Source organism: Harmonia axyridis, chromosome 2 (genome assembly GCF_914767665.1).
Source record: "Harmonia axyridis chromosome 2, icHarAxyr1.1, whole genome shotgun sequence".
Lineage (NCBI taxonomy): Eukaryota > Metazoa > Arthropoda > Insecta > Coleoptera > Coccinellidae > Harmonia > Harmonia axyridis.
In genome coordinates this window covers 21,005,447-21,029,213 of record NC_059502.1, presented here as the reverse complement: position 1 = coordinate 21,029,213, position 23,767 = coordinate 21,005,447, and the positions used below count along the sequence as shown (strand labels likewise).

Below are 23,767 nucleotides of genomic sequence, written 5' to 3'. Positions count from 1 at the left end.
ATGTATTATTAGATCATTGGTTCGATCCTTTTGATATGCTTACAGTTGTTTCTCTTGGAGATAACTTGGTGTTGGATGGCTAGAAGAAAACCTTCCTTTTATGGGTACATCCCACCTGATGTGAGCCAATAGTTCGACGCTGCAATGTCAACATGATCCTGTTTCACCTCGTAGAAATATTTACTATGTAGAGGCTTCTCCTCCCCCATCTTTGCAGTTTTTCTGGTGCACCAGAAAAACTGTTTCATAGAACCATGGTTTTATTATTAACTGGATCTAAACTCAATAGTCCATATTATCACCTCTTCTTTCAATCAACGGCCCAATACATCTAAAGGAATTCCACGAATCAAGTCATAATTGAAATTTTCAGGCATTTCGGATTAACCTAATTCCTGAAAAGTTGAAGGACACTTCCCGGGCGAAATTGAGTCACTCTAGTCTTCCGTGATCTCTCCAAACACTTTCTCGTCGCCCATCATTTTCTAAACCGAATCGTGACTCTTCAGAAAGAAGTACGTTGCGCTTTTTTGATAAAAGCCAGTCTTGATGGTGTTATGCCTATTGCCGACGGGTAGCTTTAGGTCCAGTTGATAGCCGAAGTACTCTTAAAGGTCTTCTAGCCCTTAAATTTGAGGAAGGCAAACGTCTCTCTATGATACTGGTTGAGACTACCCGTCTATAGTTCCTTAAAAAATGACTTCGAAGAGCTGTTACAGAAACCTTTCGATTCCTTCAAGTAAAAGAGCCACTATGCGCCTTATTGAAGTCCGTGGAATATACAAATATTGGGTAGTCTGGTAGTTCGACATAACTTCTTGATGTAGGGCTACTATTCTTGCCCGGTCAAACTGAGAAATTGGATGTCCTGGCATTTTCCACGGAATATTCTCAATATTACAACTCTCGTTATTCGCTGAAAACTGACTAACTTCGAATACACCTATATTCTCGAACAAGGAACATTTTTTGTTGGTTCATTATTTTCATTCAAGTGATAAGATGAAAATAGGGAAGATTCCAAACACAAAAAATTGCCATGTTACATTCAACAAGTTGATAGTTGATAGGGTGGGGGGAGGTTGGATTTGTTCAACACTTTTCACGATGTGTGTATATTAAACTGTGACCATCTTACACCTTAACAATAACAATTCCTTTTTACGGAATTTGAAAAGCAATGTAAATCTGAAAAGGAAACGTGGTCTACCCATACATGGAAGTAGAATCAATTTACTTTTATCGACTAATCGAACAAACTTTCCTTTGATGCTATCCCATCCAGATGTTGAATTGCGTTAATAAGAATTATTGCGAATTAGATGTTTTCATACGATTTAGATTCGAAAGGAGTTCTTTAATTATTTCTGACATTGTAGCAAGAATAAAAATTCGAGAGAAGAATCGCCTGTTGCGCCCTTAGAGGTCACAGAACTGTATATACTGGGTAGTTGAACAAAGCATATACAGAGTGTTCCAAAATTGGGAGCACAAACAAAAATAAGAAATTCCTCGTATAATTTCAAGAAAAAAAATTCTTATAAACATGAGCTTGCGCAAACGCTTTGTTTTCGATATCCGTGGTGTTGTTTCATTTTTTTGAGTGCACCTGCCCTTCGCAAGATATTGAACTGAATTTTGGAATATAAATCAATATCAATTTAAAGTTTACATCACGTGATATGCCAATTTCGATTTCAAATATACAGAGTAATATTTTTTCTTAAACAGTACCCGCTTTTTTCCTCCAGAACTTTTTTTGAAAGAATATTAGAAAAAACAGTGATCTATTGACACGTTGACACGTAAAAAAAAAATTACTGAACATTTTGGTTTTATGTAGTTTGTCGTATCTGTTACCATTTCGAGAAAGAAAATTCAATAATCGTAAAAATCCAGTTATTAAACTGTGAATTACTGCATTTTTTCCCAATGTTTTCTACTTTGACCAAGTTTGATTTAACTTTTGGATTATTTTCAACAGGAAAGGATATGATATGTATGAAAAAGCGAATCTATGCTGTAATAGATGTTGAATAAGATAAGAATTAGTATGTTTTGAAAGTTGGTATATGAAGAAAAGAATAGTAAATTTATAATATAAATTTGCCTACAACTTTCGAATTCCACAATTTATGTATGATAAAATTGTTGTGAAAACTTCAAATTCCTTCTTTTTTTTTCATAAAAAAATTTTCCGTTAGAATGCAGGCACATGTTTTGTTTCAGCAGATTTTGATTCTAAAGGGGAAAGAAGCAAAGAAGGGGAAGTAATGAATTTAATTTTTTTTTTTTGCAATTAAACTCGAAATTTCAGTAAAAAATGTATACATAAATTATATTTGAAAAGACCTCCACCATTCCTTATACAAAGTATATGCCCTCTCTATTCTAACGATGTTAAATCCGGACTTCTCGCTGGCCACGAAAATAATCAAAAATTATAATCAAATTTGGTGACCAGAACTCAAATATCTCGTGAACTGTTGATTTTTGGTTGTCACTAAATGTGGCTGAAAAGACAGCAAATGAGGCATACCTCCAACCATCACATCTAATTTGGATACACCCTGAATACGAATTCGATTTTCTGAACTATTTATATTTACTTCTTATTGCAACGGTTGAATTGAATTATAATCTCTTATCTATGATAACCTTTCTAATTTATTGGAAACTATTCATGCACTCATCCACATGTTACCATTCCTTTATCAGAGCAAATAGGATGTGCCGTGATATCATCCCAATAATAATGAGAAATATTTTCCCACGTAGCAAAAATGACATATGGCTAGAAAAGGGGCGCAAAGCACTCGAAATCCCGATTTGCTTAAATGGAAAATGCTTCAGTCAACATCGATCCCGATAATACTAATTGGACTATAAAAATCCCCTCTTTGTCTTCTCAACCATCAGTTAGGTAAAATTTCCGTTGGTTTCAGATACCTTACAAAAAAATGTACCGAATGAATTGGATATTTCTATATAGATGAAATGCGATGTAGTTTGAGAATTAAAGAACTATGGATAAACATGGAAATGTTGCACGTAGAGAATATAAAGTTAAAAGTTATAAGAAAAAATTGCGGAGGTGTAAGGCAAATGCAAGAGAGAGGAATAGAATGCATGGATTGAATGCTGCTTTGGATATCTTGAGAAGGTATGATAACGTACTTCAGAGTTGCAAATTTCAACAGACTAATTGATAACATAGAGAACGCGAAATTTAGTCATTTTATAATTTTTTTAAGGCATTCTTATTCAACAAAAATGTGAAAAACGGTAACCGATTTTCGAGAACTAAAAGTTATTGCAAAATAACTTTTTGGGAACAAATATTTATGATGTTTTTTTACAAAAACCAGAAATTGTTCTTCTTCTATTAATGATGAATTTTCATTAAGATTCCATCATAAATCGATTCATCATAGATGTATCAGGTGTAATAAAAATATATCTATTATTTTTCTGATAGTTGGCTTTAGTTATCTGTATCTCGAGTTGTATAAGTCCTATCGGCTTCCACTTAATGTCATTAGAAAGATGAGATTTTGTACTACAAAAACTTTTTCGGCAGTTTTGTGATTACTTGACTCAGTTTAGTTCGAGCGCGCGTCAGATATGGACACTATTGAAGAGAAATTAGGCTATATTTTACAATTTTCCTTCAATAAAGGCGAAAATTCAAGCCATCAGGCGGCTGAAAATCTAAATAGTGTTTATTGTCCTGGTACAGCCAATCACACGCAATTCTAGTTTCGTCGGTTCCGTTCCGGTAATTGTTGAAAATGTTGATAAAAGCATGGACGTTGTCGAGTCTGAGCGTTATGTTAACACTGTTTCGATTGCCCAAGTGCTAGAAATTGCACAAAAAAACGGTTGAAACCAATTGAATAAGGCTGGTTCCAAGAAGAAACTCGATAGATATATGTATATCACACGAGTTAACGCAAAAAAACCTCTTGTGCCGAATTTTCATCGGCAAATCGCTGCTGAAACGCAACGAAATCGACCCATTTTGAAGCGGTTGAAAAGTGGATCACTTACGACAACGTCAAGCGAAAACGGTCGTGGTCGAAACGCGGTGAGCCGGCGGAAACGATAGCCAATCTAGGATTGGCGACCAGAAAGCTTTCGCTGTCAGCTGTGTGTTTAGTGGGATTGGCAGGGAATTATCTACTATGACGTACTTCCCTACGGTACAACTGTTAACTCGGAACTGTACTGTCGACAATTGGACTGTCTGAGGAGGCAATCACTGAGAAATGGCCAGCTTTGGCAAATACCAGAAATGTGTTCAGGACAACGCTAGGCCACATACTTCGATAGTGACTCGCCAAAAGCTGGGGAAGCCTGGTTGGGATCTTCTTATACATCCACCTTATAGTCCAGACCTGGTACCAAGTGATTACCATATGTTCCTGTCCATGGCGAACAATTTTGCTTGTAAAAAATTCTTCAACAGATGCTTTTAAGAATCAACCTTCAAATTTTTTGGCAATAGGGACCAAGGCTTTTATGAGAGAGGCATAATGATATTATCTACGAAAGTTATTGAACAAAACGGCGCATATTTACCCTTGATTCTAACATTGGTAATTAAAGCCTCGTTTTTTTGTAAAAATGATGGATTTTTTTCACTACACCTAATAGATTTGTATCAAAATCCTGCTAATGGTGTAGGAGATATTTGTATCTCTCTTCTGTGATACTTCTCACAAAACAAATTCGTCTAACATCAGTTAAGATGAATTCTCTCAAAATCGTTGTCATTTTTCAAACTGGATGATAATTAAGGTTTTGTGAAATCAACGAAGTCGGCTCATTTAGTAAAATCGTTTTTTTTTTCAGTTGTATGCCCATCCAACAAATCTACATAGATATGAACGCAAGTCCTCAAAAATTATCTAAAATAGAAACTCTTCGTTTGGCTGCTAATTATATTGGTGTTTTAAGTGAAATTCTAGAAGGAAATCAGCCCATGGAATCTGAAAGATATATAAAAATGTTGTCGAAGAATCTAAGCCAATCTACCTCAAATCTAATAGCAAGTTCTGTAATAAGAAATTCAACAAATAATTACTGGGAAGAAAGGAGTAAAATGTGCTGTGCGAATTCTGATACTTTAGCTTCTTATAATAAAATAACTAACTCTTGGATTCCAACTTATAATTCTTATAGTAACAATTGCTGGCAAAATTATAGATTACGTTCCGACCCCTTCTGGTTTTCCTCAGGTGAAGATAGTGATAGTTACAAGTGTTGGAACAGTGAAATCGATATTTTCACCGATAATTTCTACTACTCTAGATACAACCACTGATTGAAATGTTTTCTTGAAAACAAAGTCAAACTAAGTGATAAGTATAATAGGGCGAAATATAAGGATGACATTGAAGGCTGACCTGTTATTGATCTCCCAGAAACTCTATTTTTGAAGTTTATTCATTTCTTATTATATGTCAAATTTAAGTTTCAACGAAACATGCCATTTGAGATGGTTGATTCTTATCAGTCGATAGCATTACCATTTTTTCTCAACTTTGAATTGGGCAAAAACCTACCTACCGACTTTCCGAAATCAAATATTTCAAATATTGTGTTAGAATTTATTGAAAGACAATTTGTAGAATATTTTTTCGAAAAATAAAGAAATTATGAAAGACGAAGAACTCAATTTTTTTAAATTTCGAATCTTTTCCTTTATATGATTTAGGAACAACCAAAAAAATTGATAAACTTCGAAAAAAGAATTTTTTCATCGAATGTTTGTGTTGCTAAACAAATTTTGAACTGAATGTGAACATGAAATCATAATTTCAAGCTGATCATATCATCAGAACCATAGAAAATTCAAGAAGAATACTGAAAAATGCATACCCGATATTTCCGTGACAACAGATCTAATCGGGTTGAAATTTTGTATTTGAATGTAGAATAACAATTACCATGCCCTCTTCAAAAATCTAATGCTGATCATGTTTCATAATTGATCAACATTAATTTTGTATACTGAGAACAGTTTAGAAAAAAAATTTTATAATTTGAGTTTGAAAAAATGTAGTAATCTACATTGAAAAACAGCAATATTAAAATGGTATTCCTTCACTGATCTTTCTCTTCATGTCGAGTTTCTTCAGTTTTCCCGTTGGATTCCTTAGCATTTCATTTACAAATTTAACACCCCCTCTTATTTTGTATCTATCATCAGATACACGATTATTAACATAAGAAACAATTTCCCGTTCGGTTATTCCTTCTTGATGGCCTTTCTTTAGTACTACTACCGCCATAGGATGCTCATTGTCCTTCAAGTGTGGTATTCCGAGAACACAACACTCGAAGATTGCTGGATGTTCTTTCAAGATGTTTTCGATAATCTGCAAATGAAAGAAATTCATAATAACAAAATTTAACCTGCTATAAAATTCTGCAAATCATAATTATTACATTGATTAAACTTATTACAAATTGAGTTGATCCGTTAGATTCAAGAAAACATTCATACCCAAAATTATTAAGCCACAGAAACTATCAGAGTTGATTTTCAATGTTTAATTTGATGTTCAATCACAAAGAGCTACAAGATAGAGCAAATTCAGGTTTGGAATATTTCAACTTTTCGTTGTTATCTTGTTAGCTATGATATTATGGCAGAGGACAAGCAGTTAGTAAAAAAGTTAATGTCATTCGAAAGTACACTGAATTAGGTATTTGAATCTCTACTCAGAACCTTTTGATTCAAAACATCGTATAAAGAAGATTTTTAATTATTCAATGACTTAAAACAACCTAAACTCATGTTACGTATATCAACCTGCAAAGATCTTCAGTACAACACTACCTCCATCCTTAGATTAATATAAGTAATGCATTGTACTCACTGAAGGTGCAATGTTGTAGACCGTATAAAGTATAAGATCCTTGATTCTTTCAACAACATAAACGAAACCATTTTCGTCGAAGTAAACCAAATCTCCAGTTTTGAACCATCCTTCTGAGTCGAAAACAGAGCTACTGTCCATTTTGAAGTATCCTTTCATGAGCAATTTGCTTTTTATTCTCAATTCCCCACATTCTCTGGGTCCGCAATTTTTCTCTGTATCGATATCTACTACCTAAAATCAATTTCAATTTCAAAATTCATTTACATTTTCATCTCACTGAGAAAAATGTAAAAAGAAACTGTTGAAAGTTGTTAAATCAGGATGTACCGGGTTTTTCACCATAATTTGACCCCCCCTTTAACTTTGTTACTAAAAGAGGTACAGAAAAATGTTTTCTACAAAAGTTTCACGAAATCGACTAGTGTTTTTTGAAATTATTTCACAAAACGAAATATATACAGAGTAAGCAATATATTGATTACAACTTTATTTTTTCAAATGGAACACCCTGTATATTTTTTATATTTGACTAGCTCTTTTTCCCCTGATTTCGAATATATAACATATGTTTGGTCTATCTCTCTTATTCTGAGTACCACTGAAACTCACCCTCAGTTTAGTTCCATCCACCGGACGACCACAACTTTTCAAATTTTTTTCACCATACTCAAACTCTTCTTCGATATTACTACTGACAACCGTTGCAAGTCCACTGTGTTCAGTCTGGCCATATAATTGAGTTACTCTAGTATTTGGGAAACATTTTTTCATTTGCTCCAAATGAGTAGACGTAACACAACCGCCCCCTGTTCCAAAAAAACTTACGCTCATGATGGGACTCTCGGAAGATCCATATGCACAAAGTTCGTTTACTTGTCCAGGAGGTAAAAAAATCGTATCCGGCTGAAGAGTAAAAAGTATTATAAACGATAAAACGCCTTCATTGATTTTGCCAATTTATAAAATAGAAACAAATTAGGTGAAAGTTGAATATCCCGTAATCGAAAAATAAGAGGAGACAATTTCTGTAGAAAATCTAAAAGACCTATCCCCATCTTTTTCAAATTGAAGATAATATCCTTCTGTTAAATACCTAAAAGGCACAAGTACCTGTTCATGCACGATGGGACTCAATAAAAGGATCAATTTTGAGTAGAATTGATTTGTAAAGATTGGAAAATTTTTATAAAATTATTAGGTGCGCAACTAAATTCACGTTGCTTGTCAATAGACTTCTCCAGCAGTAAGTGCTAGTCGATTTTGACATATTATCCAAAACGTCATGATCCAAGCATATACATGTGGTAAACAAAATAGTAGACAAAGCAAAAAAAGTTGGGTCTGCTGGAAAAAATTCTGAACTTGATGAAACTTCTACAGCTTGTTCCGGGGTGCTGGGGATGACTCTGTCAAGTTATCCAACACGAGGACCCTGTGCTTACTTGAGGAGGACCGAAGAACCTCAATATTTTCGGACTTTCTTCAGTTTTTTGCTCATAACTTCTAAACTAAGTAACGGGTGTTTTTTTCGAGGTATATAACTTTAAGTTGGCATTTCTTTTCAAGATAGCGACCGATTTAACAGTTGTCAAGTGATTTATTCTCAGTTTGGTTTGGCAATTCATCATGAATAGACTCACGCCTGAACAACGCTTGCAAATAGTGCAATTTTATTTCGAAAATAATGGTTCTGTGCGGAATACGTATCGCGCACTACGTCCATTTTATTTTGTTTAGCAATGAAGCGCACTTCTGGTTGAATGGCTACGTCAACAAACAAAACTGCCGCATTTGGAGTGAGTCTAATCCTCAAGTGTATGTCGAAACACCGTTACATCCAGAAAAACTGGCTGGTGGAATCATTGGTCCGTACTTCTTCAAAAACGATGATGACGCCAGAACGTTACAGTCAATGGTGATCGGTATAGAGCAGTGATAACTAACTTTTTCATTCCTGAATTGAACAACCATGATGTCCAGAAGCTGTGGTTCCAACAAAACGGCGCAACATATCACACAGCTCATGCCACAATCGATTTAGTGAAAGACACGTTTGGTGACCGCCTAATTTCACGTTTTGGACCTGTGAATTGGCCTCCAAGATCTTGTGATTTAACACCGCTAGACTACTTTCTGTGGGGCTATGTAAAGTCATTGGTCTATGCGGATAAGCCACAAACCCTTGACCATTTGGAAGACAACATTCGCCGTGTTATTGCCGATATACGGCCACAAATGTTGGAAAAAGTCATCGAAAATTGGACGTCCAGATTGGACTACATCCGAGCCAGCCGTGGCGGTCATATGCCAGAAATCATATTTGAAATTTAATGCCACAATATTATCTTGCGGATAAATAAAATTCATGTCAATCGAATAATCCATCGTTGTTTTATTGCAATTTAAAGTTATATAGCTCTAAAAAAAACACCCTTTAGTTTTCGACCAAAACTTTTCCTTTCAAAATTGTAGACCATTAAATTCTCTATATTTTGTATTCACAAACTTATTTCTAAAACTAATATCAACCGAGATACAGCCGATTAAAATTAGAGGAATTTCTTCAAACTGGCAAAAATTGGCAAAAAACGTAGGTTTCAGCCCTCTATCTATCAATTATCATTGTTTCTATAGTATTCACTCATCAATATCGACATACTGAAATATAGGGAGGGGGTGGCAGCTTTATGACTAAGAGCTGGTTTTATGAAGACATCAATGATTCGTGGATAGCCTCAAAAGATGAACACTTTTACCGCAACGGTATTCGAATTCTACCAGAAAGATGGGAAAAAGTTGTAGCAAAGATGGTCAATTCTTCGAATTATTCAACTTAGACTTAGTTGCGCACCTTATACTATTTTCATTTCAAATATTCGAAAGCAAAAACATACCTGAAATTTTTGGAAAACCTTCCAAGCTCTCTCGGCATCGAATACATTACCAACAAAAACACAACCACCACAGAAAATTGTCATCATGCTGAATATAAATCCTGACAACCAATATGGTGGCGAATAGATGATTACTGAATTATTTCCAATGGTGAATTCTTCAGTGAAGTTGCTGAATCGGACAGTGCCTTTTCGGTGTAGTTCTTTAGACATGATGTATAAACTCAACAGAATGGAATAATGACTCAAAAGCACCCCTTTCGGTTTCCCAGTAGAACCGCTGCTGAGGGCTATAATAGCAGTATCCTTGATGTCTTCAACATAAGGAGCACTGAAATCTTGCTCTCCATCAACAGGAGAAAACAGCTGGTATATGCTTTTATACTTCGTTGACCCACGTCCCAAAGAAATCAATTCACACTGATGATTTAATATATCAATTGTTTCTTCAATTCTCGGGATGAAATTTTCTGCGACAAACAGAACTTTCGGTTTAAGTAAATTCATTATGTAGATCATGTCATCTGAAGGCAGTGTTGGTTCCATTGCAGCATATTGTACATTTGCGAATTTACAGGCAATGAAGGACACTAGAGTATGAATATTGTTCATAGAGCATAGACAGACAACATCGTCCTTTTGCAAGTTTTTTTTCGAAAGATATATGGCTGTTCTCACACTTCTTATAAGGAGCTCATCATAGGTAAGTGTTTCTCCAGTTTCTAAATGATGCTGAAATGCAAAACATAAATCTTTAGTGAAAAGTGACATTTAAGTGAGAATATGTGGTATCTAAAAGTAGGGATATTTTGAAAATTAAATTTGAAAATTGGACTAGCAGAATCTAGGTTACTTAACTACAAGGAAACATGCTGCCATTGAAGGTGAGTAGCGTTAGACGTTCTTGTTGAATTTCATCATTATCACATGAAACAGAGAAAACAGAGACTATTCTACTGATTCTGCGATTGAGATCAATTTTGTCTGTTGTTATCCTACCTGTGCAGATTTCCCTTTGTTCGAGTTCAAAACATTGAAAATCTCTTTTCCCAAACCTCCTGCAGTAGGTTCAAAATTCAGATCTGGACCGATCAAGATGTTTCCTTCTAGAAATATAGGGTTTGGTATTATTGCTGTGGTCTTGATAGATAAGTCAATAATTTGTGATAAAAAACTATTTTATCATAATTGATTGAAATACAATATGTATATAATAAATGGAAAATAAATGTTTTTTTTTCTAATTTATCATTTCATCTTCAGTAGGTGAGAAATGTTCTCAAATAATTCCAAAGTCTTTTAATTCACTTTCAGCTTGGAAATTCAGAAATAATTGGGGTGAAATAAAAAATAATGAATATTCTACAAAAATTATGATAATTATCATTATTTTCCTCTAAAGAGCACTGCAAATTTCAAAAAAAGCTTCATCATTTTCTCGTGGTAATTACTAAGCTCACGTTGGTGTATAGTGTTCGCAATAAATGCTTTTTCATTTAAATTCTTGTTTCGTTGTTTTTAAAATCTTTTTATATTGGAATCTTAAGCTTTAGGAGAATTATCTCAGCTACAGATTTTGTATTTCTATTTCTTCTAGAAAAATTCTAGATGTTCTACAGTCTACATGGGATGGTAGATATAATTCATTGCATTCTTTATTTTCAGATGTTCTTTTAATGACGTGGAATATTTTATGCGGGAAAAAATAACATGTACGTATACCTAAATTCTGGAATTTTTCATTCCATCTTGTACATCAATACGAAAAATTCTCTTTTATGGTTTATGAAAACTATGTTACGTCCTTCCCTAAACAATTTGGGAATGATAAAATTGTTTATGCACTTCAGGGATTGAATAAGTAGCAGTAAAATATTATGCAATCATTCAATCAATAGATATAAAAATTAAATATTTATCTCACCTGTGATATATTTCCTCATATTATCAAGTTATCAATGCACAGTGTAGATAATTGTCTTATTATGCATGAACATATATTATCGCAGTATCCTTGAATGAAACGAATGTAGATGGTTCAATAAAATGTTTTTATAGCACGAAATCTTTGCACTCTCCTACAAATACGAATTGATGTCGTCAAAGTTCCAACTATGCAATGGAGTGCTCGATTCTCATTATCTTATTTAGATTCCATTCATTATTTTCAATAATTTCTAAATACATTTTGACCTCTGCTCACCTTCTGACAATTGCGGAAAACAAATATTATACAGATCTTTATCAGCTTGATTTATATATAAAATTTTTGAAAAAAAAAAACAGTCCCGCGAAGTCAGGAGCTTTTTAGCGTTTGCTCATTCAGGTGCTAATTGGGCCCTTGGAACCTGTGCCTATACCTGAGATGTGATTTACTATTATGTTATTGTTGTCAGTTAGTTTGTCCAGATGAGAGATTTTGATGATATGATGCTTCCGCAAGACCTTTCCAGTGATTATTTCATATAAATGTTCATCTTGCATTAAGCTTGGAATAGTTATTTATAATACAAGTGCAGAAGGCATTGATTTTCTTCCACGATTTCAAAATTCAAAAAAGAGCCACAAAGTGGCTAATTTTTGAATGAACGAGTAGTAGAATGACCCTTCTATACGAGTTTTATATATTTTTTTCTCATTCACTTAATCTTTATTGAAATTATTAAATTAATGTGATTTCTACTTAAATATGGCTTAGTTATTTTTGCATCGAAAAATTTGGCTTGGCTGAAAAGTTTTCTATATTTTCTGTAGGTATAAAATATCTACTTTCTAAATTTAATTTGGTCGAATCTGTTGCAACTGGAATTTTTGGTATTTTTTCGATAGTCTGCTTAAATTTTTATGATCCGACGACGCAACCGATTTGAAAATTTGTTCGAAACATGAAATTGTTATATTTTATATACATGCAAAATCTCAACTCGAGCATATCTGTTGTCACTGAAATAATGATTTTTTTCCAATATTCTTCTTGAAGTTTCTCTGGTTGTAGTAACGGTATGTATCAACATAAAATTTTGCAAGTTTTGCAATTTTGAGGGGCTATAGTAATTTAACCTCTTGTCAGATTTTGTCTTTAACTAACTTAACCTCGGCATTCGAGATCCAAAACTACTCTGAAAAATTAATGTTTTTGGTTTTTCCGTTCGAGAGTTATCGTGTTTAAGAATAGTTGGACGGCCGAATGAACATAGGTAATCGGATTTGACATTGGATTCGTTCGGAAATTAGCACTCACAAAGTACTTGCTCTCCAATATTAATTTTTACACACAATTTAATACAATCAACATAAGAAAATCCTGAAAATTAAATAAAATGTATTTGCGTTCGAATAAATATGCAGTAAAAATCATTTCATTTGATATTATCTGATGACTGAATGTCAAAAATTTTCGAAATTTGTTTTTTATCTCCCGAATTTTTCACAGTTTATGTTCTGGATTATGTTTTCTTCTATTCATCTTTTCTTTGCATATGCATCTGTAGATACATATCTCCAACACTGCTGAACAGATTTCGCTGTGGTTTTCGCAAGTAACTTGAAGCAACATCTAGTCTAAATTATATCAAAATCGAATGAAGTTGAAATCGGTTATAAAATCGTTAAATAAAATTGAAATAAACTTTCCAGCAGACGTCGAAGCGGGCAAAAGCTAGGACAGAACATCGACTCTTTAAGCTCGAAATCCATCTGGGTATTAGACAATCCAGATGAATTAAATGAAGCAAATTTCCGGTGTTGGGCACAACGAATGTTCAGTTTCAAATTTGTAAAGCGCCCTTTGATTTATCACAATCAGAGTGGGAAGAAGCAGAGGCCAACGACTCTGTTATCAAAACAGAACCACGTCTTTGCTTCAGTTAAATGAATAGAATTGAAGTGGAGGCAAGAGCCTCCCACTGAGAAAACAACGGAAATTATTATCTACCCTTTTACATTTAAAAAAAAAAAAAAAACAGTTTTAGTTAGTATCAAATCGAATCTATTCATTATGTTGTTCAAAGTGATCGTATTATTTATTTTAGGTGAGTACTTGGTATTCGTAAATACTCAAACATATTATACTTAATCAAATTCATCAAAATGATTTTCCGGAATAACAAACTCTTGAAAAACATTCAAGACACTTATCTCAAGTCGAGAAATTACCTATAATGTTGAATAGTTGTCTATAAAATTAGAATATAGGTAATCATGGCATTGTTATATCCCAAATTAAAAGTTTATCGAAAGAGTATCAAATATTGAATTTTCGACACACTAAAATGGTGATTGATGTAGTTTTCGTTTTATATTGAAAATGAGTAAAATGTACATGCCACTCGAAATGGGATGTAGGTTTCAAAAAGTTTTGAGCGATAAATCAAATCGTTTTAAATGTAGAAATTAATTGGGAGAGAACGAGCAAGAATATTCATGAAAAGAAAACCATTATTTTAATGATACCACTATAGATTTGAAATCAAATTACATGGAGAACTACTTCACAAATAATGATAAATTACCCAAAATAACAGTAGAAATATAATAAATAAATAACAGGTGAAAATGTATTACTTCTTGATGATAAAACTCTTTATTAGCATTCATAGATCAGGAGTTTGAAAAAATATATGTTTCAGAATAATGATTAAATCTTCCTACAAAGGAAGATTAAATAAATATTAAAAAAGGGTATTGTTCGGAAGAGGGACAATTTCTATTTCTGCACCTATTCAGAAAATAATTTCGATTAAAATATAATAATTTTTAATTTATGTTTTCCTTACATTGTAATAAATGTTCAACGAAACTATCTTCCACATCCATATTCAGTAATTTTATCAATAAGAGCATTTATTTACTTTTGAATGAATGTACCCACCTATCTTTATAATGAGCATTGTTAATATGCTCAGGGCCGGCGCGAGTGATTTTGGCGCCTGAAGCAAAAAATTTTTCGGCGCCCCTGCTGAAAAAGCACCAATGACAACCTCATAACTCCCTTCCCTCCAAAAAAAAACATCACCTACTCCGATGATAATATAGAACTTTCTTCTTCCGATGAAGAATCTTGCAATTGCGCAAAAAAAAAATTCTAAGGGATGATAAATATTGATATGTTTCATGTTTCATGTTCTATTCAAAAGTTTTTTGAATAAAATGAGATAGCAAAACAGAACAAATACATAGACATAAGTCAAAAATATCGAAATTTACTTAATACATCGCAAACATAAAAAAATCCATCCAAATATAATGTGTCGAAGTGATCTTAATAAAACAAAGGAACACAAAAAAATCAGCTTACTCATAATATGCAAAATCGTAAAAATGTTCCATATTGAATGTGTAAATATCGGCATTGAATGTGTAAATATCGGCTTCCAAATAATTCGAAAAGGAAGGTTTTTCGTCTTTGTGAAATACATAATTATTTTATCCCACTTTAAATGGGGGTACCGGGAATTCAATTTATATTGGTTGGGCTGCCATTGGTTGACAAATGCAACCGAGCGGTACAACATGTCGTTTTTTTCAAGAATCAAGGATGAAATATGAAAAGACGGCAAGCAAATTGGGCCGAATTGCCGCCCCTCAAATAAAGTCGCCAGAAACGTTCACTTCACTGTTTCACCCCTAACGCCGGCCCTGAATATGCTCAATTGATTAATGAATTTCTATCATTAGTAATACTAATTACTAGTAATCAATATCTTCAGTTTTAGGAATCTGTTCTGCTTGTGATATGGACCAGACCAAAGACGGATGTCGAATCAGAAATGGTATTTGTTCTTGTGGTTTCGGATGTATATCAGAGTATAGATACGAAACGATGGCTGAATGCAACAGTGCACTCAAAGGTGAATTCAAGTAAAATAAAATTTCTTCATCCATATTCACCAACTCAGTGAATTCAGATAATTCCTCTTCTGAGCGAATTTTTTAAATGATTTCTTGATAGAAATACCTACTTATCAAACCTGCCGATTTCTACCTCTTAAAGTGATTTCTACCTCTTAAAGAGTGTGAGTGTAAATATAAAACGAATGAACTCATTAAAAAGTGAACCTATAGGTAAGCTTCGGCACAAGTTTGATGTGGATCGGTCTAGATACCGTAGGTATTTTGAAGGGATTCATACACGAGTATTATAAGATGTTTTTAAGCGTTCTTTTCCTGAAAAAATTGCTCATATTGTCACAATGTCTGTAATTTTCCGTAAATACGAGTACGATCATTCTTAAACGGAAATAAGTCAGTAGGTATACAGGGTGTCCACTTTTTCAATGGGATTGTATTGGTATCTTTCAAACCATAAAAGTTAGAGAGTCGGTCAAATGGAGAAAAAGTTGCCTGCATAGAAAGATTATCAAGCAGTTCAAACAAATCGAAATTATCAGGGCCGGTTATTGAGATATCATAAGAAAAGTAAATTCTGTCATTTTGATTTTCCTTTTTTCCCACTTTGTTTCAAATATTATCAAAAAATGTTACAGGAATTTTTTATTCGCCAGTAAATTGTTCTCAATTTGACGTAATCAGATTTCGTATCCAACGTTTCGTGCTCTCTGGGCCACCCTCAACCTCATTTTTTTCAATACGGACCTGTATATTTTATGACACTTTTCGAAATAACTTTTAACGCTGAATTCAACGATATATCATACAATGTCATTCAAATTTGATTTTCAGGTGATTTTGACCCTTATCCAATTTTCTTTGGGTCGGATCTGTAGTGAATGCAATTTATCAAAAAGTGCTGTTAATAAAATAGTCAAGAGACGCGAATACAATGATTTTAAATTTGAATACCAAGCCTTGCAAAACTTATATCGTAATGATATCAAAATAAAGTTCGATTCTGTAATTTGTTTCAACGGAACAAATGACAAATCCAACAATAGTGATTTCTCGCGAGAAGATTGAGAATGTATTGGAAGGTATTCAAGAAGACGAAATAAGCAAATGTATAAGAAGTATGGGTTCCGGAACCGTTGAGTGCATTTTACAAAATGGTGGACATTTCGAACACTTACTTCATTCATTTTCATTTACTTTCGAATAATCATTCGATTTTTCTTTCATTAAATGATAATTCGTTTAATTATTATGAATTGAGATATGTAAATAATTATTACTTGTTTCTTGATTTGATTCTAATATGTTCCATTTAGTTCAAGATGAGTAAGTTGATTTTCTATCGAAATGTGTTGCATGTTGTAAATTAAACTAAAGGTACCTGAATGTAATACAGATCCGACCCAAAGAAATTTGGATAAGGGTCAAAATCACCTGAAAATCAACTTTGAATGACATTGTATGATATATCGTTGAATTCAGCGTTAAAAGTTATTTCGAAAAGTGTCATAAAATATACAGGTCCGTATTGAAAAAAATGAGGTTGAGGGTGGCCCAGAGAGCACGAAACGTTGGATACGAAATCTGATTACGTCAAATTGAGAACAATTTACTGTCGAATAAAAAATTCCTGTAACATTTTTTGATAATATTCGAAACAAAGTGGGAAAAAAGGAAAATCAAAATGACAGAATTTACTTTTGTTATGATATCTCAATAACCGGCCCTGATAATTTCGATTTGTTTGAACTGCTTGATAATCTTTCTATGCAGGCAACTTTTTCTCCATTTGACCGACTTTCTAATTCTTATGGTTTAAAAGTTATAAAAAAAGTTATAAAAAAAAAAAAAAGTTATAATACAATCCCATTGAAAAAGTGGCCACCCTGTAGGTACTTACGTCGTCGACACATAGACTTATTATCTATACCACCGTTCTTTTAGTATTCACTTTCAAAATTTGTTTGAAATAAATGAATTCATTTTGAAATTCATCTCGAAGTTATTAGTTATTAGTCTCTTCAATTTATAACAATCGAAATAAACGATAACTTTTGAGCAGTGTATTTCCGAATAATTTGAGAATGTAGCTCTAGTGGAGCCAAATGTAAATATGTCAAAAAAAAAACAAAATTTCAGAGCTTATATCCGTAATAGGACTTCGCGTCAATGGTGGACCATTCTGTATATGTAACTCATTAAATCGAAAAATATTTAGTAATAAATTATTGTTTTACAGAACCCTAAGCTTTCAAGATTATATTTTTTTGGTAAATAAAAAAAAATCAATTTAATAGGAGACAATGAAGATACAATTCGACAATTAGGGCGGAGAAATTTTATTTTGCCGGAGCGCCAAAATGTCTGGCTGCGGCCCTGGTTATAGCTCTATGATTAATTAAATTTATAATTCGGGTTTTAAGCGAAAGTTCGAATTAGTTTTTATTATCTCTTCATAAAATACAATAATGAAATAAAAATTGAAATATTTCAGGAAAGAGAAGGGACAGCTGCTATCCAAATCCATGTATGAATGGAGGCTCTTGCATACAAATCTCCCAAAGACCATATTTCATTTGTAGGTGTGATGGTACAGGTTACTTCGGACAAAGGTGTCACAGAGGTGAGAATAGGAAATATTGAATGTTTTTCAACTAAAATTCAGTAATGCCCTCAAGGAAAATTTGAGTGAAGAAATAATTATAATAACTGCAAATTCTTTAGTTCAATGAGTGTATATCAATGAACAAAATTAAAGAAATTAATTAAGGAAAAATTAACGGTATTCGAAACGAATTGACTGAATATCAATAACAAAATCAAAATTGAAAAGTAACGGTGAGATTCGAACCCGAGCTGATTCGTTCCAATATCCGAATAAAACATTCAAAAATTCATGACTCCAAAACCTATTGATGGGGGCTAGAAATTTACAGATAAAATAATTGCAATAGGATCATCGAGGCAAAATATGTTTTCATTTTCATAATGCATTTCATGATTCCATTCCAGATTTCTACTTTAATCCAAATATTCTTTCAATTGATGTATCCTTATTAATTAATGGGAAGTATTTTGAACCAAAACAAATAATTTCGACATTTTTCAATGATCAATGACAGAATATGTACTGAAAACAATCAGTTCTGAAGAAAAATTAAAACTCGATTACAGAGCCATCTGTGACGATTCGTGAAAACTTGTTCTTAGAAAACGTTTGTATTTATTGCTGTAGAATACGAATCTGTAATAAAAAACAGGGATACCTATTTGAAATTCCAAATTTGACCCACGTACACCTCACAAAGGGGACTTCCCCCTAAAAAACCATCAACCTTCAATTCGAAATATTTTTCTGTAAGATATTTCCTTTTCGAGATTTTTGACCGATTCAACTCAATCAATCAACATAACATGTCATTCAAAAGAGTAAATATTATTAGAATCCATTGCCTGTTAAATAATATCGTAGTGACCCCTAAGGCTATCTGTATTATTATAATTATGAAATCAATATTATTTTTTATCAGTTCATATTACAAGAAATCTTTCTTTACGATACTTCCGCTTGATCCATAATCCTTCAAATCTTTTTTCGAAAATTATTATAATCGTTCAAAATCCTTCATCAAAACAGGAACTACCAGTTGATCTCACTTTACTCACATACTAATAATTTTTATTTTATTATGTTTTTAACTTCCTAAGTGGACCTTTCTGTTTACAGCGTGTCCTACACCAGGGGGGGCTTCAGGAACAACCAATGTTTTTCCATATGAATGTATAGTGATATAGATTAACTTAAAATATGTAAAAAATTTCAATAAAAACCCTAAAATGCTTCGCTTATCATATTTATTTCTTTTGAAATTAAAACAATTTACAGTATGTATAAAGATGATCCACATATTCATTATTGCAATTAATGTATTATAACTGCATCACAGTACCCTCAGCAACATTCGTAAAAAGGCTGAACGAAAATCCAAATTTGTTGAGTAGTAGTCCATACAAATTTTACTTTGACTTGAGGAAAGAAGGAAATCTTGTAAAGTTACATATTTAATACATATTTATTTTACCTATACAGGAGTATCAAAAATTTCACCCTGCAAATTAAAATTTTAATGTTAGTGTGCTCTAAAATTTCAAAGTGAAACCTGATTTGTATGTTTCTGAAATGAAAATCAAATTAGGTCTATGATTTTTCAGGCCTATCCTAGCATAAATCATAATTTATATATACTCGATATTGTTGGAACTACACTATGAAACTAGCTCTAGGTTGAGCATTTATGTAGTGGATACAGCTAGGAATAAAACATCAAATACAAATTCTTCATACAAATTAGGTTGAAGAAATGGTTTGTATTTCTATTGATCAAAATCAGGAAAGCTAAATTTCAAAATACTGTATTTGATTATCATCCATCTTTTTGATGGATCTTTCCTATAGGATTATATTTGTTAGTAGAAGCTGATTCATGAAAAATACGCAAAGAAAAATATTGAATTCCCTTTCTCCTCAAGAATATTTTCACCACATTATAACGACCATCATTACTGGAATTAATTTTCTGTAAGTCACTACAATTTTTGTATTATATGATTGAACTAGGGGAGAATAAATAATAATCACAAATGAATTAGAAGAAGAGCCTTTGGAATATCAAATAAACAGACAGAAAATAAGTGACCAGATAACAAATAGATATTTCAGGGTATAATCTTATTGACAATATACAGAAATTCATAAATAATGATTTGCTATAAAAAAAGTTAATGCGAAATCATCTTTTTGTACAGGATTATGTGAAAAGCTTTTTATATCACAGAAGAAATTACCCCTGGTATTCAATCACATCAATTTGAGAACAGTGGCGACGCCAGCTTTCAAAAACAGGGGAGGCCAAGAGCGAACCGGATTTTTTTTGGGGGCCAAAGTAAAGCGAAATTATAGTTTGCTAATCTTTTAGCCTTAGTATGTCAAATTTTAGGGGGGCCCGGGCGCCCCCTGGCCCCCTAGCGTCGCCACTGTTTGAGAAACTGATACACATTACACTAATACATGAGAACCTCCCAACTGATGGTAAAATGACAATAATATTGATAAAATTAATTATGGATTCGACTAAAACAATTCAAGAACTTACTAAAAAAGTGCCAAAAATCAATGGTGAAATACTTCATTCGACTTTCAAAAACCTCATTGATTAAAGTATGAAAAAAATTAACAGAAATTAAATACAAAAGACAATAAAAGTTTTAGGAAATCTACAATATATCTTTGAAGTATTTTCAATCCACCTTCCAGAAACAATTTTGAACATTGTTCAAGGAGAAAAACTATTTTGTCAATATCGAAAATATGTAATTACTCATTAAACGCAAATTTTTCATCTGCTTTATAAAATTTGCTTTTAGATTAAATAGATTTGTGCATTCAACACATCTAAATTCAAGAAAGATGATAGAAATCACAAATTATATAGAGATAGAGTGTGAGATATTCATGAAGGTTTCAATGTATACTGGATTAATACCACATAACTCAGAATAAATATTGATCAAAAGTGGAACAACTTTATTTCCGCAAGTAAAGTTGTTTTACTTTTAATAAATATTAAAATAAATACCCATCAAATAGAGATCAAATCATTATTACATTTATTTTAAAATTAATTAACATCAAATTTGGTGAGGTTATCGAGTGTGTAAACTCAGTGTTTTCTCTAGTTCAATGCAAATATTGATGATAAGGGACAATTCAAAAATATGGAATGAAATTCATCAATAATTTACAATAAAAACGTTCACTGTATATTAAGATTAAAAGTTACTCCAAATGAGGGTTTGTTTTGTTCAGTACTCATTATTTGAAATATTCATCTTTTCCCAACTCATTACTTAAAAAATATATTTTTAAAAAAATTTCCAAAAGGCACCATAGTCAGTACAGTTAATTTTTCAACATTAAAAAACCCTTAATTCAATGCCATCCTTATTTTCAACTCATAATAAAAATATCTAGATGTAGAAAGTAATTGTAGTACCAAGCTAAAATTTTCTTAACATTTTTCTGAGTGCATGATCTAAAGCATAAGAAACCTTGTAAATTCAATATATAGATGCGAACTGTTGGGGGTACTGCCAAGACTGCCAAGCCGCAGAGTCAATGGTGTATCTAAACAGAGTATCAAAATGAAAGTTACAAAAATTTGTTAGGTACCTCTTAAAAAATAAACTCACTGACGCAGTCTTCTCTAGGACAATATTCTAATAGTCACCTTACATCTGCAAATTTTTTTTCAGTATTGTATCTTTATATACTCTAACAATAAATTCATTGTATTCATATTTGTCAATGGATTATTTTTTCCTTTACTAGTATTTTATCATTTTCATAGTTTAGTTTACTTACTCTTTTTTTTTTTGTAATTTTTTGCAAGCAAAGTCATCATCTAGTACAGCAAAATGTTGAAAAAAAAACTTAAAATAAATACTATATATTCTGTTCACAAGTTTATACAAAACTTCATCTATGTTGTATAAAACCAGAAATACCGATATTTGCTGAATATATGCTTTATTCACATACCAGCTAAAATATTCAGCCATTTATTTTCTTTTCTTCTCATATGAATAATTCTTATTTTCGAAGAAACCAATATCGAAATTACCATCTTTTTCAAAATAAATTCAATTTCAAGTTTAATTTATATATATTTGGAATACAGGCTTAACCTGTTGTCAATTAAATATACAAAAATTACTAAAATACTCTCTCAAAGTGATTTAGCCTTATTCTATAAAGTTCTCAAAAAAGAATTACGAATTATGCATTCATGATAATCGGAAATAAAAATTTCAAACAGGAATTGTAGAAAAATAATTAATTTTAAAACCAGAAAATCTGAATTACCAAAAGATGGAAACTTTCAAGAAATAGCCAAAGATTTCAATGTTGTGAATGCAGCTCTAACAACCCTATTAATTAATTTTTTGTTTTTGTCTGATGGTCGTTCAGAAAAAAATTCCAATTGAGATTTTTTTCCATAAAAAAATTATTTTTAACTTATCATTAGAGAAACTTGTTAGTTTTCAAAACTAAGTGGTAGGCTCAACTTCAAATAGAATAATCTCGACAGATTTTGCAGTTGATTTCTTTTAAAATATAAGAAAAAAAAAACACTTAATTTATGAAGATTTAAATTGTTCATCAGTTTCTGTTTCGCAGAAAGAATTGGAAAATACTTATTGAAAAGACTTTCCTTTTACCAATCATTTTCAACATAATTCCACAACAATAGTTGTTTTAATGATCTAAATAAAATATGTAGATATTATTTTAAGATTCTTCTTCAAGATAAGAAATAGAAAAATTTGACAATTTTCTTAAAAGACAAAAATGTTCGATACTTTCACTGGCAAATATTGGGAAGTGTTTTTTTTTTTCATAAAAATTCAAACAGATGAAACAATTAACCATATAGGGGGTGAGATTTGTTCACATTTCACAATATATAGATATGCTTCCTCGGATTAGTAATTTAAGTTCAAAAACTTTATTTCCCCAAAGTTGAATTTGGAAGATTGACACAAAAGAAAAAAAAAGTTTCTTTCGATATCAAAAATGTATGTCAAACCGTATGTCAAATATTCACCCCCTACGTTAAAATAACAATAAATTTAAACATAAAAGTCCTTATTTTCATGGCACTAAATAGCTAAAATAAATAACCTATATAAACTTTTTAAAATTATAAGATCTAATAATTCTGAACGACCCCAGCATCTATTCCTCAGGTTGTTCAATATCAACAAGAGAAAACTCATTTTAAGTTTTCATTAATAAGAATTGATCAATCATACGTAGTAGATAGAGCACTTACAAAATACGTGTATACAGCTTGACAAACTGCCAATATGATAGTTTATCAAGAGATAATAATGATAAGCTGGTAATCATCAGTTCTTTGCTTACTCATGGCTCACAAAAGGAATCTCTTGGATCTCTGATATCATTCGATTAACGTGACAAAGAATAACATTTTTGGCCCGCACTTATTCGAATATTCACACTTAAATTTAACTTAAATTTATGTTAGGGAAATGGATTTTTAATGAACACAAAAA

The 23,767-nt window shown here is 32.1% G+C and overlaps 3 protein-coding genes across 3 annotated transcripts; 2 read left to right on the top strand and 1 right to left on the bottom strand.

The window, feature by feature from the left end:
* The first annotated feature begins 2,690 nt into the window (after positions 1-2,690).
* On the top strand, positions 2,691-5,401 carry LOC123673686 (neurogenic differentiation factor 4-like). The gene is made up of 2 exons (XM_045608289.1): positions 2,691-3,163; positions 4,855-5,401. Exons 1-2 carry the CDS (start codon positions 3,027-3,029, stop codon positions 5,324-5,326), a joined length of 609 nt encoding a protein of 202 aa, XP_045464245.1. The 5' UTR covers positions 2,691-3,026; the 3' UTR covers positions 5,327-5,401.
* LOC123673685 (luciferin 4-monooxygenase-like) lies at positions 5,156-11,916 on the bottom strand. Its single transcript, XM_045608288.1, has 6 exons — positions 11,709-11,916; positions 10,784-10,890; positions 9,785-10,516; positions 7,500-7,793; positions 6,888-7,121; positions 5,156-6,383 (listed from the first exon to the last, which is right to left on the bottom strand). Exons 1-6 carry the CDS (start codon positions 11,725-11,727, stop codon positions 6,093-6,095), a joined length of 1,677 nt encoding a protein of 558 aa, XP_045464244.1. The 5' UTR covers positions 11,728-11,916; the 3' UTR covers positions 5,156-6,092.
* A 1,699-nt stretch (positions 11,917-13,615) lies between these two features.
* On the top strand, positions 13,616-19,485 carry LOC123673684 (protein crumbs-like). The gene is made up of 4 exons (XM_045608287.1): positions 13,616-13,815; positions 15,493-15,633; positions 18,126-18,254; positions 19,359-19,485. Exons 1-4 carry the CDS (start codon positions 13,782-13,784, stop codon positions 19,424-19,426), a joined length of 372 nt encoding a protein of 123 aa, XP_045464243.1. The 5' UTR covers positions 13,616-13,781; the 3' UTR covers positions 19,427-19,485.
* The last annotated feature ends 4,282 nt before the right edge of the window (positions 19,486-23,767 follow it).

Coding starts and splice junctions, on each gene's coding strand:
- LOC123673685 (XM_045608288.1), bottom strand. Junction 10,517..10,783: donor ACAAAGGGAAATCTGCACAG/GTAGGATAACAA, acceptor TTTGCATTTCAG/CATCATTTAGAAACTGGAGA. Junction 7,794..9,784: donor AGGTTTTCCAAAAATTTCAG/GTATGTTTTTGC, acceptor TTTACTCTTCAG/CCGGATACGATTTTTTTACC.
- LOC123673686 (XM_045608289.1), top strand. CDS start 3,027: ATGGATAAACATGGAAATGTTGCACGTAGAGAATATAAAGTTAAAAGT. Junction 3,164..4,854: donor GCTTTGGATATCTTGAGAAG/GTATGATAACGT, acceptor TTTTTTTTTCAG/TTGTATGCCCATCCAACAAA.
- LOC123673684 (XM_045608287.1), top strand. CDS start 13,782: ATGTTGTTCAAAGTGATCGTATTATTTATTTTAG. Junction 13,816..15,492: donor GATCGTATTATTTATTTTAG/GTGAGTACTTGG, acceptor CAATATCTTCAG/TTTTAGGAATCTGTTCTGCT. Junction 15,634..18,125: donor ATGCAACAGTGCACTCAAAG/GTGAATTCAAGT, acceptor GAAATATTTCAG/GAAAGAGAAGGGACAGCTGC.